The following is a 14,490-nucleotide window of genomic DNA, read 5'->3' as shown; positions in this document are numbered from 1 at the left end:
GGGTGTTTCTTATTCTTGAATATTTCTGAATCCCTAACTGCCAGAAAGGGTTCAGTGGTGTAGCTTGTCCATGGGGCTTTTTTTCTGCATCTCTTGCACCTCTCTTATGAATGGCCTGGTGTCTTCTGTGGTGCCAACATTGTGGCACTGTGTCCTTAGTGACTTCCTATTTATTCAACCTCAATCTCTGCAACCAACTGTTAGTAAATGCCTTCTGTGTCTCCAGCCCTGCCCTACACACCAGGGATATAAAGGTGAATGAAACATTCCCCTTGTCCTTAACAAGCATAGTTTTGCTGTGAAACCCAGTTAATGCACCAGCCCTGCTTAGAAATACACACTTCTGCCTACATACCAGTGCTATCAAGACTCACTAAAATCCCTTCATTTTTCAGCAGGGACATGCAACTATTTTATAAGGTATATTTTATATACCTCTCCACATTCAGCATTACCAAGACAGTCTTTGATGGCTTTTCACCAGAGAATTTAACTCACACATACACTGTTCTTGTCTAATTATTTTTATGGCTTGAATACATAAGAACAATCTGGTTTTTTTTTCCACTGAAATGTTTCCCTATCACTTAAACAAAGCAAGAAGAGTTCTCACTGAATTTAATATTGAGCTGTCTTTTTAAAGGATAACTCATCTGACATCCTTGAATCTTTACAACGAGCACTTTTACATCAGAAGTGTAAACATTTCTAGAAGTTGTCCAGAAGCTCACAGTTTCCAAATGTACAGTTATTGATATGTATGGTTCCCTGGAGATCAAGCACAAGGTAGGAAACTCAGGAAGTGTTAATACTTAGCGCCTCTGAAACACTAAGGAAATCCTTTGTTGCTGTGTCTTCTGCAGCCTCCTCTCTGAGAACTGGTTAGTTCAGCTGTTGAGTTCATGCTCATGAGTTCCAGTTCAGTGTTTTGGTCTCTACACACAGATTATTTTGCTTTCAACCGAGTGTACACCATGGTGTGCATGGTGTGCATCCATTGATCATGGATTTAAGTTGAACCAGCCAACTGGTTGAGAGTGTCGCTCCCCCATTCGTGGAGGAACAACACCGGACCCTGTGCTGTTCGTTTATCTGCTCAGCTCTTTCCCGGGTTAGCTGCCGTTCGCTCACTCGCGGAGGAACGACGCCGTCCCGGGTTAGCTGCCGGCCCCTCCACCTCCGTGGAGGGGGCGGCAACCCCCGCCATTTTCCCCACTTCCGCGGAGGAGCAGCACACCGCTGGCCGGCTCTCTCGGGGGCTGCTCAGATGTTCCTCAGGTGTTCCTGGTGCATGTTGTTTCTCTCCTCCTTTATAGTCCTCTTCCACCAATCCCAACTCTGCTACCCACACGCCGAGCACGCTGCTCTCCTCCAATCAGGAGCAGGTCCTGCTGCTTATTGGTTGAACTGGAGGCAGCTGTGTAGAAGTTGTTACTCCCTTCTCAGCGCCATATTGTGGGAGAGCAGATGCATAGAATAAGTCTTAATTCCAGTAACTTAGTCTAGTCTCAGTTGCTCCCCACATGAGAGGATTCGGCTGCTTCAACTTAGATCCATCATCAATACAGAAGAGACAAGAATACACATATTTTATCACCAGTGACTCAGTTCAAGAAGGGATAGTATTTTCTCTTAAGGTAGCAGTTTCCTATTGGTCAAGTAACCTATCCTTATGGATGAAAGCCAACTGTCTGAAAGTGTTCACACTCCTTTAGTCCTCTCCTGGTCCCACTCACCTTCACCATGGCTGCTTCCCATGATGTTGTCTGCAGCCTGCACGGATGCCCAGTCCAGGAAGCCAGCCAACTAGACCTGGTGGGTACCTCCTCCAAGGATATAAAGCCCACAAAGGACACAAATTGGCAGCTCACAGCTGAATTCAGCCCAAAAAGATACATTTGACCTATAGTGAGTTGTTTCCTATACTGTGAATTAATTGCTGGATTTTCAGCTTTCTTTGGAACATGGGAGGCCAAGCAATATGGAGCCCAGGTTTCTGTAGGTAACAACTGACTGGAGCTGAGTGGATGCTTCCACATTGATGTCCTTTTCCTACCTAACCCCAGCATGCTCAGTATTTAGACAGCACTTAACTTAGTCTACTTTTTAATAAGCTTGCCTGCCATTGCACTACAAGTTAATGTTGCATACTTTGCTGAGGATACTGAAACTACTGCCTAGCTTCTTGTAACATATTTGATGAGAAAACAACCCCTTTGAAGTTCTTGGGAGCTGTTCATGCTTTGTCTCTAATAAATAACAAAGAGATTAATCATATACTAGGTTCATATGGGGTAACTTATTGTTGCACATTAAGATTCTTAAATCCAATCACCATGGGGGAAGTAGATGACTTCACTTAGTATGACCTCCTTTTTTTTATTGATTAGTAGACTCTGTTGTAACCAACTGATATTTTTGCATCACAGATATTCTTGCTATAACTGGAGGAGCCACTAAAGATTTATAGAGGCACTCATGATTTGAGATCAAGTGTTATCTTTGTTTTAAAAATAGAATTGTGGATTCTGTGGGCATCAGCTATTCTCATTTTTGTATGCTTTCCTTTTAGTGGAAAAAGGATTGAAATAATGCTTTCAGTTTGGAATTCTGATTTATCACACTAGATTGGTTAGAGTCTTCTTTAATAATTTAACTTCCTTCTCCTATCACAGTTCCCTGTTATATAAAAATCCTACTTACCTGAGGGAATATTTTATCAGGGAGATAAATAAAAATGTGTCTTATTCAATATATTTGGTGTTTTTGCCATCACCATAGCCTTTTCTGAGACTGCAGCAGTGGTGCTGCATTTGGGGAGGGTGTTCTGTTGCTGGGTGCAAACACATCTGTGACATGCATCTGGGGTGGGGTGCTTGGGCAGGAAGTAGTTGGCCATACAGAACAGGATGCCCTGAGCAGAGCCCTAGGAGTCTCACAAGTCCAGTAACTATTCCTACCCATCTGGCACCCGCAGATAGTCAGTACTGCCTCCCACCTGGAGCTCCAGGCTGCATCTGGCCACAGCCTCACTTTTACCTGATGCTTAAGTTGAGTACCTTCCTCAGCTAGCATGGTCAGAGGTAGGCTCTTTGAAATCACTACTTTCCCTGGTCCCATCTCAGACTGTAAGTCACCTCCATCCCTGGAGGGGATTCCCACGGCAGTGAGCAGAGTGAGCAAACATTTCCAAGCTCATGCCGGCTTGTGTAAGCACTTTGTAAATTGTACCAGCCAATTAAAACCGTTCACATTTTCTTTTCCATATCTGTAAAATACGGTCACTCTACTGACCTAGCTTGTAAGAACGTGATAAAAATCCTCCGAGCTCCTCAAAGTCAAGGGCATGTATATTAAAATTCAGACAAAAGCAACGATGCTTAAGACAGGGGACTTTTAGGAGATCTGGTGTGGTAGCTAGTCCTCACTGTGCGCACTCTGGAGACTGTGGGTCAACTGCCCCTTTCAAGAAAGCCTGGGCTGCAGTGCCTTGGAGGTTGAGTAAGGAACTTTTGAGTATCAGGCTCAGCCTGAACATTTGCAGGGCAGGAAAAACGCCACACACGGTGGGCCTATTGAGCTCATTTTGGTAAACTGTGTTTTAATTAACCATTTTTAAAATGGACAAGTTCAGGGTTGGGTGTAGCCCATATTCCAAGGGCACATACAAGCCTGCTATTATGAGAATGTATGTTTTGTATCCATATTGAAATATTCAGGGAGTTTCTGAAGCTTTCCATCCTCCTAGCCACAACAATTACAATGAGGACTGAAGAAGTTTAATGAATATAATGAATGAAGAAAATGTCAGAGGAGAGACAACAAGAAAACACACAACATGTACCTGTTCATCTTATTTTAAATTATGTCACTTTGGTGCCAATTAAAAATATAACCAAATAAAGAAAATCCCTATTAAAAACTAGACAGAAGAGTCCCCTCTTTCCTTCAAAGCAGCTTCTCCCCACCCCTCCCACTCCCAAAAACATGCACACACACTTGGCTCTCCTCTTCCCTCCCCTGTGCCCTGTGTTTAAACGGCCCTACCCTGCCCTAGGGTCCTAAGGCTTCAAATGTCATGTGCTGCCTATCAGCAAGAGCAGCCAACACACAGCAGTTAAACAAGAGGCACTCAGTAGAAAACTGTCTTTCATCCAGATCCCTGTTCTATTTCCAGGATATATTTCACCCCAGAGTATACTTCAGACTAGCAAATGATATGTCTCAGATAAAGATTTAATAATAAATGATATTTTCAAGAAAAATTGCTGCCACCAAAATGGAACTTAAAAGGAGAAATACCCAAAGCTTCCCTACCTGCTAAGATCCGATCTCTTGAACCTCCTGAGGTACACAGCTGCTAGGAGTAGAATTTATTTTTTTACACCACATATTCGTATTTGGTCCACAAGATAGACAAAGACATGGACCAAGGGATGGCCAGGGTTTTCTGGCCCAGAGGCCAGGCAGCAGTCACAGTTGAGAGTTCAGTAGAGTTGGTACTCATTTCTATTTTTCTTTCTCCATATAATGGTTTGTAAGGAGACTGGGGCAAGAGAGGAAAGCAATCTGAGTCTAGTTAATGCTTGCAGATTGCTTTATAGTCTGATTAAACCTTGATAGTTGTGTATTTCACTTTGTCAAACACAAGTTGAAAGTATTGTTGCAACTAACTTCTGCAATACAAGTTCACCCACTCTAATTTGCCCACTGCTGTGCTTTCTATAGAATACTTTTCTTTCCAGATGGTTAGGAATCTCACCCTATATGACATTTTAATTTCATTTAATAAGCAAAAATGTAAATATATTCACAATTTGTATTACTGTATATCAGCATAAGAAATTGCAAGATTTTTTCCATAAATATTTTAGAGAGGCTCTAATTAAAGTCAAAGAAAAGGGAGAAGAAAGCAGGGCATGATTTTATGTCCTCAGGTACATTATTGTTTGGAAAACTTATAGATGGTATTGAAGCTAAGGGACGAAATGGAAAACTTTCTATATAATAAATATTTAAATTTAAAAATGAAGTTAAAAACTGACCAGATGGAAAATTTGAATTTTACCTATTTGCAGGGATACCATGCAAAGATACTTTGATGATAGTATTCAAAACTTGATATGATATTTACATATAAGTCATATTTTATTTTTATTCATATCAATCAGTATATGAGACAAAGTGCTATTTTTCCTGATTAACTTTAAATTCCTAAACATTTTAAAATAAAAAGATGATCTATCTGCTTTTGAGTTTCCATTTAGTATATTTAATGTAAATGAGTTCATCTATTTTCATCAATTCTTTGCAAATTAGTATATTTTAATGCAACAAAAATATTCATATTTATTTCATGTGAGCAACTACTGAGTGTATTAAAACTTAAAGAGAAAATGACCATGAGTGTAAATTCCTACATAAATTATACTTGTAGAAATAAGGCTTCTGTTGGGAAATGAATTTCAGCATGCAGGAGCATTAGAGGAGCTTTCGTCAGTTGTTTCCTAACAAAAGACTTGGCTGTTTAATAAACATTTGCTTACTACTTATACAATGTTTCATCACAGCATTTCATAAAGAATAATATTTTTGTTAGAATGGGTTGAAAATGTGGTTCTTAAGCTTGGCGTTTAATGGACTGCACCACACAGGCCAAATTCCCTCTCCTTTGCAAAGATATGGATTGGAAATAAATTTAGAGATCAAGCTCAGGAATCATAGTTTATATTTGACAGCTGAGCCTTATCTGAGCTGTAGATGCTTTTGGACTTATTAAGAAAGTTTTAACTAATTTATTAAATTATCATCCTAGTTTTTTCTTTAATATGGGACATTTAAACATACCTTGAATTTGAAACTAGGTATTCTATCTTGGGAACAGGGTTATTTTTGATGAGAATATATTTTTGAATTATAAATGTGTTATTAAATATCTGATTTATTATAATCTTTTAAATATTTATACTTAAGTCTTAGAAAGCACCTTGCCAAGTGAAAACGGGTGCTCTGATTAGACTTCCTGATCACTTTAGCAAATATGAACAGTTGTATGAACATAAAATGAAATTTGAAGCAACACTAAAAAAAAAAAAAGAGTAGGTCTAAACATACACTGCATGCCCACATATATGGGTCACGTTTTACAGAAATCCTGGGCTTTTCAATCATCTCTTGTTATAGCGATCACAGAGTAGACGTGTTAAATTTTTTAGCATGAAGGGCAAGGATTGTACAAAATCATAATTGCTTCAAAATCATAATTGCATCAAAATCATAAGAAATTGAAAAGTTTTATTTCTTAAATGTCTATTTTCAGCGAGTAAAACTTAAACTTGCTGTTTTATCCACAGAGAAGGATATCTAAATCACACTTATCTTTTTCTTCAACAGATAATTCTGAAATAATCAGCAGAAACGGAATGGAATGCCAAGAATCTGCATTGAGAATAACTAAACATTGTTACTGTACATACTATCCTGTTTCCTCCTCAATAGAATTGCCACAAACTGCATGCTAAATAAAGATTTAGTTCTTCTGGACAGACCACAACTCTAAGAAGCTAGTGCTGCTATATCATATATGAGTATTAAATATGGTATGCTTAGTATATTCCAACCTAAGATAGTTCACTACCTGAGACCAGCTGTGATGTTTAAAGACATAAAGGATAAAGTTTACTTTTAAAGGGTTTTTAAACATAGTTTCTGTCCTAGGAATATTGTCTTATCTCCATAACTATAGCTGATGCAGAAATTCCAACCAGTTTACTCATTTCGACTCAGAATATTTCAAATTTAGCAATAAATAATTAGCATTAGTTTAAAAACCTATTCCAAGGGCAGGTTCCATTCTAACTCCAATCACTGTCATTTCATTTACCCACTGGATCAAAGGGTATGTTTCACTTCTTGACGAGATGAATGCTGCAGCAAAGACGAGAGGTGAAGTAAAACCGATACCTGTCCTGCAGGTCTAAAATTTGAATGGAAATTCAAGCACAAGTGCTGGGGACACATCAGAGTGTGGTATTTGGTTTGCCTGGAGATGCCGCGTTGAATCATGTGATTCTAGAATAACATTAAATAGATTGAAAAAGAAACTTTGCACGGTATGAGCTTCATACCCCACCAAACAAAGTCTTGAAGGTATTATTTTACAAGTATATTTTTAAAGTTGTTTTATAAGAGAGACTTTGTAGAAGTGCCTAGATTTTGCCAGACTTCATCCAGCTTGACAAGAACGAAAGGCCCATGCCAACAGTCTAATCTAAGGGATTAGTCCTTCAAACTCACCATCCGGTTGCCTGTTACAGAATAACTCTTCTAAACTAAAAACCTAGTCAAACAAGGAAGCTGTAGGTGAGGAGATCTGTATAATATTCTAATTTAAGTAAGTTTGAGTTTAGTCACTGCAAATTTGTGACTTTAATCTAAATTACTATGTAAACAAAAAAGTAGATAGTTTCACTTTTTAAAAAATCCATTACTGTTTTGCATTTCAAAAGTTGGATTAAAGGGTTGTAACTGACTACAGCATGGAAAAATAGTTCTTTTAATTCTTTCACCTTAAAGCATATTTTATGTCTCAAAAGTATAAAAAACTTTAATACAAGTACATACATATTATATATACACATACATATATATACTATATATGGATGAAACATATTTTAATGTTGTTTACTTTTTTAAATACTTGGTTGATCTTTAAGGTAATAGCGATACAATTAAATTTTGTTCAGAAAGTTTGTTTTAAAGTTTATTTTAAGCACTATCGTACCAAATATTTCATATTTCACATTTTATATGTTGCACATAGCCTATACAGTACCTACATAGTTTTTAAATTATTGTTTAAGAAACAAAACACCTGTTATAAATGGATATTATGTGTAATTGTTTAAAACATCCATTTTCTTTGTGAACATATTAGTGATTGAAGTATTTTGACTTTTGAGATTGAATGTAAAATATTTTAAATTTTGGCATCATTGCCTGTTCTGAAAACTAGATGCGCCAACCATATCATTATTTGTTTGGAAAAAAAATCTACATTTTAATTCATGTTGGTTAAAGTCTAATTACTATCTATTTATCTTATAGATCTGATAACCCTTGTATCAAAAGAAAATCACATTCTACGTGTAATCTTACATAGTGCTTGTATCGTTGCATTTGTTTTAATTTGTGGAAAAGTATTGTATCTAACGTGTATTACTTTGGTAGTTTCATCTTTTATGTATTACTAATATTTGTAATTTTTTCAACTATAGCAATGTAGTTATGCTACAACTTACCTAAAACATTCAAACTTGTTTTCCTTTCTCTTTTTTTCTTTGTTAATTCATTTAAACTCATTGTAAACATAGTATACATTACTAAAAGATAAATTATGGGAATCACTGAGATATTTTTGTAGACTAATTGTTGTAACATTGTCTTTTTTTTTCTTCTGTTTCATGATTTTGATTTTAAAATTTACTAGCACACAACTATTTTCCGCCCTTTAATAATGCAGCATCAAAAACATCACCTGTATCCCCAAACAAATATAGAAGACTGTATTTTTTACTATGATATCCATTTTCCAGAATTGTGATTATAATATGCAAAGAGTCATAAATATGCCATTTACAATAAGGAGGAAGCAAGGCAAATGCATAGATGTACAAATAGATGTACAACAGATTTTGCTTTTTATTTATTTATAATGTAATTTTATAGAATAATTCTGGGATTTGAGAGGATCTAAAACTATTTTTCTGTATAAATATTATTTGCCAAAAGTTTGTTTATATTCAGAAGTCTGACTATGATGAATAAATCTTAAATGCTTTGTTTAATTACAAAAACAAAATCACCAATATCCAAGACATGAAGATATCAATTCAACAAATACTGTAGTTAAGAGACTAACTCTCCACATGTATGGGAACTACATTTCACTCTTGGTTTTCAGGATATAACAGCACTTCACTGAAATATTTTTTCACCCATACCACTGGTAACATTTCTACTAAATCTTTCTGTAACACTTAAAGAACTCCCTCATTCATTACCTTACAGTGTAAACAGGAGTCTAATTTGTATCAATTCTATGTTTTGGTTGTAATATTCAGTTCACTCACCCAATGTACAACCAATGAAATAAAAGAAGCATTTAAAAGGATTATACAGTGTTCCTCCTCCTTTTTGTGTCAAGACAGCTAAACAGAATGGTACAAGAAGACCAAGCCCTGGTCTTCAAAAATGAAATCCAAAGATTTGGCTTTTTAAAAGCAAGAAAAACACTTTAAAATGGTAATTTGGGAAGTATTTTTAGGAACCTTCAAAATTAGAAATAAAAAGAAATCCCACCACTCAGGCCTCTTGACTCTGAGAATGATGCCATGGAAGCATTAATAATTCAGTGAAGAACACAACAGTCTCATTAACAGATAAGAAAGTACCTATGCAGGCATCTGGTTAGAGCTTGAATGGACATGACCTAGACCTTGGGCTTACAGAGAGCGTATCGGTAAGTTCTGTTCTATGTAGAGGCCAAGTGGACCAATGACAGTGTTGTACAGACAGGTCCCCTGCTATGCAATACCTAAGCTAGATTCTTCTATGAGAAGGTGTGTGGACAGAAGGGGCCACCAAGTTCCCTCGTCAGTCTTTGGAGACCCACAGTGTTTCTCAAGAAAGTATTCAGGCCTTTTGAGTGGTGTCTTAATCCACTTGCTGTTGCTTTAACAGAGTCCCCGAGACTGAGCAATTTACAAAGAATACAGGCTTATTTTGGTTCACAGTCCTGGAGGCTGGGAAGTCTAAGACCGTAGCCCTGGCGTCTTTTCTGCTTCTGCTGAGGCCATTGTGTGCTTCAACTCGGTGGTGGAAGGTTGAAGGGTAACTGGGTACATACCAAACACACAAAACAGGAGGGCAGGCTTTCTTTACAACAACATGGTGGATACTAAACCTGAATAACTAACCCAGTGCTGAGAAAGGGAGAATTCACTCCTGTGCACCAAAATTCCACCAAGGAGAAAAGCATTAATCCCTCTTACTGCTCCTACCACCTCTGAAAGATCCAGCTACCTCTCAATGCCATTAGATTGGCAATTACATTTCAACATTGGTTTGGGGGTACACAAAACATGGTTCAACCATACAGGGGAACATTCCTTGCCATGCCGGGGTTGGCCAAAATCAGTTCCTCCATGAGCCAAGGCTGGAGCAGGAGAGAGCAGAAGCTTACCCCCAGGGCAGAATAAAGCTAGACCTTCTGGGGGGTTAGGACGTCCCTCACAAGGACAGAAAGTAGAAATAGTCAGCAGATCAGACACACACAAGTAAAGGCGCTTGTATTTTCTAACTGTCCCATCAGGATTTCCAAAGGTAAAAACATCTGTAACAGCTTTGTGGATATTTGTAAAACTGGCTATATATTTAGATGTGCAATTTTTTTCAGGGCAATGCACAAGAAAACCTGCTATTCCATCAGGTACTCCTTACAACAACAACAACAAAATCCTATGTTAACAGTAGGTTCAAGGTGCCAACTTTAGAGAGCAGTTGTTATTTTAAGTGAAAAACCTAAGACAAGCTGTACTTAAAGTTTTTCACACCTGGTTTCATGAAGTGTAACTTCATCAGTAGGCTGGCTTTTTACGGCACTACATCAAAGCAAAAAATGAAACCTAAACCTCAGAGGGTTAAAAATATAACTCCTCAGCTTTGAAAATATTTAGGCATAAAATATCCATTAGCCTACAATTACTTCTAAAACAAAATCACTATTTTAATTGTGAACTGTCTAAACAAAAGTGATGTTTCAAACACAGAAATATATTCTTTGCCTTTTGACCAAAGTCCTCCTGCAGTGGTACAGATTTTAGGAGCGGCTAGGCAAACCAAATTAAAGTTCAACCTTTTGATATTTGTAAGAAGGTACTGGCTCCCTAAAGAATTATTTTTTTCTTTCCCTCAAAAATATCTTTCAGTCTCTGGAACATTAAGTGATCTTTGCGGCTGTACTTGTCTGTCTCCATAGAAATGGCTGTACCACTGTAAGTAAGTATGAGTCCTACAAAAAAAAAACCAAAAACCAAAAAACAAAACAAACAAAAAAACCAGCAAGGAACTAAGTGTAACAGCGGAAGCACCTCAGTCTCCCAAGCAGCACCCAAACCCCACCCACTTTCATGCTGACTGCCACTGTGGAAGGTTTTGCCATTTAAGAGCTAGCACCAGCTCGAGATATCCACCAGGGATGCAGGCTTGGCACACCCACTCCTATCATGCACCTGAACACCACTACCATCATGACATCATGCACCAGACTCCATGACAATTACCAGATTCCCAAAAGAGTGACACACTAATGGCAGGTACCCAAGCCCTGCCCCCAGATACCACCCTCAATATTCAATTAACCACCACCGCAGGCACCACTCCTATCCTATAAAAGGGACTACCCAAAATTGGTTTCTCTTTCTGGAACTTGCCTGCCCTTATTCCTTGTGTGTGTATTTTCCCTTCACATTTATATAAATCTTGCTTTCCTGCTCACCTTTATTTATGTCGCTTTTTAGAATTTCTTCCTGCATGAAGACAAGAATCTCGAATAAGCCTAGCAAGGGGCCTCCCCCACAAAACCTTCAGTAGCCTGCATGTAAATTTCGTTGGCGCTACTTGGCCCAAACTTCCATAACACTACTTTGGAATTCCTCTCAATACTGATGATAATTCAGGGCCAGTGCTGTGGCACAGCGGGTTAATGCCCTGGCCTGAAGTGTCGGCATCCCATATTGGTGCCAGTTCTAGTCATGGTTGCTCCACTTCCGATCCAGCTCTCTGCTATGGCCTGGGAAAGCAGCAGAAGATGGCCCAAGTCCATGGGCCCCTGCACCCACGTGGGAGACCCGGAAGAAACTCCTGGCTCCTGGCTTCGGATAGGCGGAGCTCCAGCCATTGTGGCCAGTTGGGGAGTGAACCAGCAGATGGAAGACCTCTCTCTGTCTCTCTCTCCTCTCTCTGTATAACTCTTTCAAATAAATAAATAGGGGTCAGCGTCGTGGCTCGCTTGGTTAATCCTTTACCCGCGGCGCCGGCATCCCATATAGGTGCTGGGTTCTAGTCTCAGTTGCTCCTCTTCCACTCCAGCTCTCTGCTGTGGCCCAGGAAGGCAGTGGAGGATGGCCCAAGTGCTTGGGCCCCTGCACCAGCATGGGAGACCAGGAAGAAGCTCCTGGCTCCTGGCTTCGGATAGGCGGAGCTCCAGCCATTGTGGCCAGTTGGGGAGTGAACCAGCAGATGGAAGACCTCTCTCTGTCTCTCTCTCTCCTCTCTCTGTATAACTCTTTCAAATAAATAAATAGGGGTCAGCGTCGTGGCTCGCTTGGTTAATCCTTTACCCGCGGCGCCGGCATCCCATATAGGTGCTGGGTTCTAGTCTCAGTTGCTCCTCTTCCACTCCAGCTCTCTGCTGTGGCCCAGGAAGGCAGTGGAGGATGGCCCAAGTGCTTGGGCCCCTGCACCAGCATGGGAGACCAGGAAGAAGCTCCTGGCTCCTGGCTTCGGTTTGGCACAGCGCTGGCCATAGCAGCCATTTTGGGGGTGAACCAAAAGAAGGGAGACCTTTCTCTTTGTCTCCCTCTCACTGTCTATAAATCTACCTGTCAAATAACAAAAATTAAAAAATAAATACATTTTTTTAAAAAAAGAAAAATCAAAAAGTAGTTTTCATGAGATAAAATATAAAGTACCTTGGTTTGTTCACAAGTATTTTACACAAGCCTTAGTGTTATAACAGATCTAATATCCTCATAATGTAGATGAAAAATTAACTCACAAAAATGAAACTCTTCCAAAATTGCTTACAGCAGAAGTCTTCAAGTCTTGGCCTGTCATTAACTGCAGTCATGTTCAAGTGAGCTTTATTTGTGGCATATTTGGGTCAGAATTTCAGAGTAAAGGATAGGATTAACCCAGGCTCAAGGTGAAGTTACAATAAAAATACTTCGTTGGTGTACTTAAACAGGCTTTCTTCACTATTATAAGAATAGGATTTGTGCTGGGGCCTGCGCTGTGGCTCACTTGCTAATCCTCTGCCTGTGGGGCCATCATCCCATATGGGCACCAGGTTCTAGTCCCAGTTGCTCCTCTCTGCTGTGGCCTAGGAAGGCAGTGGAGGATGGCCCAAGTGCTTGGGCCCCTGCACCCGCATGGGAGACCAGGAGAAGCACCTGGCTCCTGGCTTTGGATCAGCACAGTGCCGGCAATTTGGGGGGTGAACCAACAGAAGGAAGACCCTTCTCTCTGTCTCTCTCTTTCACTAACTCTGTCAAATAAATAAATAAAAATAAAAAAGAATAGGATTTGTGAAATATTTTGATACTATGGACTTCCAAATAGTCATCTCTCTATATTCCTGGAGTCTACATGCATGATTTCAACCAAATTCATATAAAAAAGCATTCAGAATAAAAAACTGCACCTGTATTGAACATATACAGACTTTTTTTCCATGTCATTTCCTAAAAAACACAGTATAACAACTATTTAAATAGTATTTACATTATATTAGGTATTTTAAGTAATCTAGAGACAATTTATAATATTCAGGATTTATTTAACATTTATTAAATTATTTATTTATTTATTAGAAACAGTGAAAGAGAGACAGAGAGAGAGAGAGAGATTTCATAGGTTGATTCATTCCTCAAATGGTCACAACAGCCAGGGCTAGTCCAGGCTGAAGCCAGGAGCCAGGAACTCCATCTGAGTCTTCCACATGGGTGTCAGGGACCCAGGCGCTTCTGCCATCTTCCGCTGCTTTCCCAGATGCACTAGCAGGTAGCTGGATGGGAAACAGGGCAGCTGGGAATCAAACCAGCTCTCCAGTATGGGATGCTGGTGTTGCAGGCAGTGCCTTAACTAGCTGCACCATGCCTGCCCCCTAAATCCACCATAGATGTACAGAGTGATAACTATTCAAGGGTAATTCAAAAAGTTCATAGAAAATGAAATTAAAAGGTAAGTTTATTTTGGTTCAGAAAAAAGTTTGAAATCCTAGCATCATTTTTTTTGTAATATACATTCCTCCATAAAATTTTTGAAGACCTGGTGATAACATGCATTTCATTTTTTAGCACTAAGATAAATTTATCATTTAATTAAATTTTCCATTAATTCTTTTTAAAAGAAAAGATCTTAGTTTTTATTTGAAAGGCAGAGTGACAGAGAGAGAGAAGGAGAAACAGAGAGAGAGATCTTAGCTCCCAAAATGGACACAACAGCTGGGGCTAGGTCAGGCAGAAGCCAGGAGCTCAGAATTCCACCTGGGGTTCCAAGTACTCGGGCCACCATCCACTGCTTTTCCAGATGCATTAGTAGGGAGCTGTATTGGAAGCAAATCAGCCAAGACTCATACCAGCACTCTGATATGGAAAGTGGGTGGCTTAACCCACTATACCACAATGTGGGCCCCTTCATGAACTTTTT

At 39.1% G+C, this 14,490-nt stretch overlaps 1 protein-coding gene across 20 annotated transcripts in view; it reads left to right on the top strand.

Moving 5' to 3' along the window:
- MBNL2 (muscleblind like splicing regulator 2) overlaps positions 1-9,172 on the top strand; it is a 172,672-nt gene extending 163,500 nt beyond the window's left edge. For all 20 annotated transcript variants that reach the window (XM_070048685.2, XM_070048686.2, XM_089303489.1 and 17 more), the window contains one exon: positions 6,394-9,172. In XM_070048685.2, coding sequence (XP_069904786.1) covers positions 6,394-6,521 — 128 coding nt within the window. In that variant the 3' untranslated portion in view covers positions 6,522-9,172. The remainder of the gene's footprint in view (positions 1-6,393) is intronic.
- The last annotated feature ends 5,318 nt before the right edge of the window (positions 9,173-14,490 follow it).

This window comes from Oryctolagus cuniculus, chromosome 9, assembly GCF_051225735.1.
Source record: "Oryctolagus cuniculus isolate XC-2025 breed Fujian yellow rabbit chromosome 9, ASM5122573v1, whole genome shotgun sequence".
NCBI classification, from domain to species: Eukaryota; Metazoa; Chordata; class Mammalia; order Lagomorpha; family Leporidae; genus Oryctolagus; species Oryctolagus cuniculus.
The sequence above is the reverse complement of the archived record's forward strand: the minus strand, read 5'-3'. Positions and strand labels throughout refer to the sequence as shown.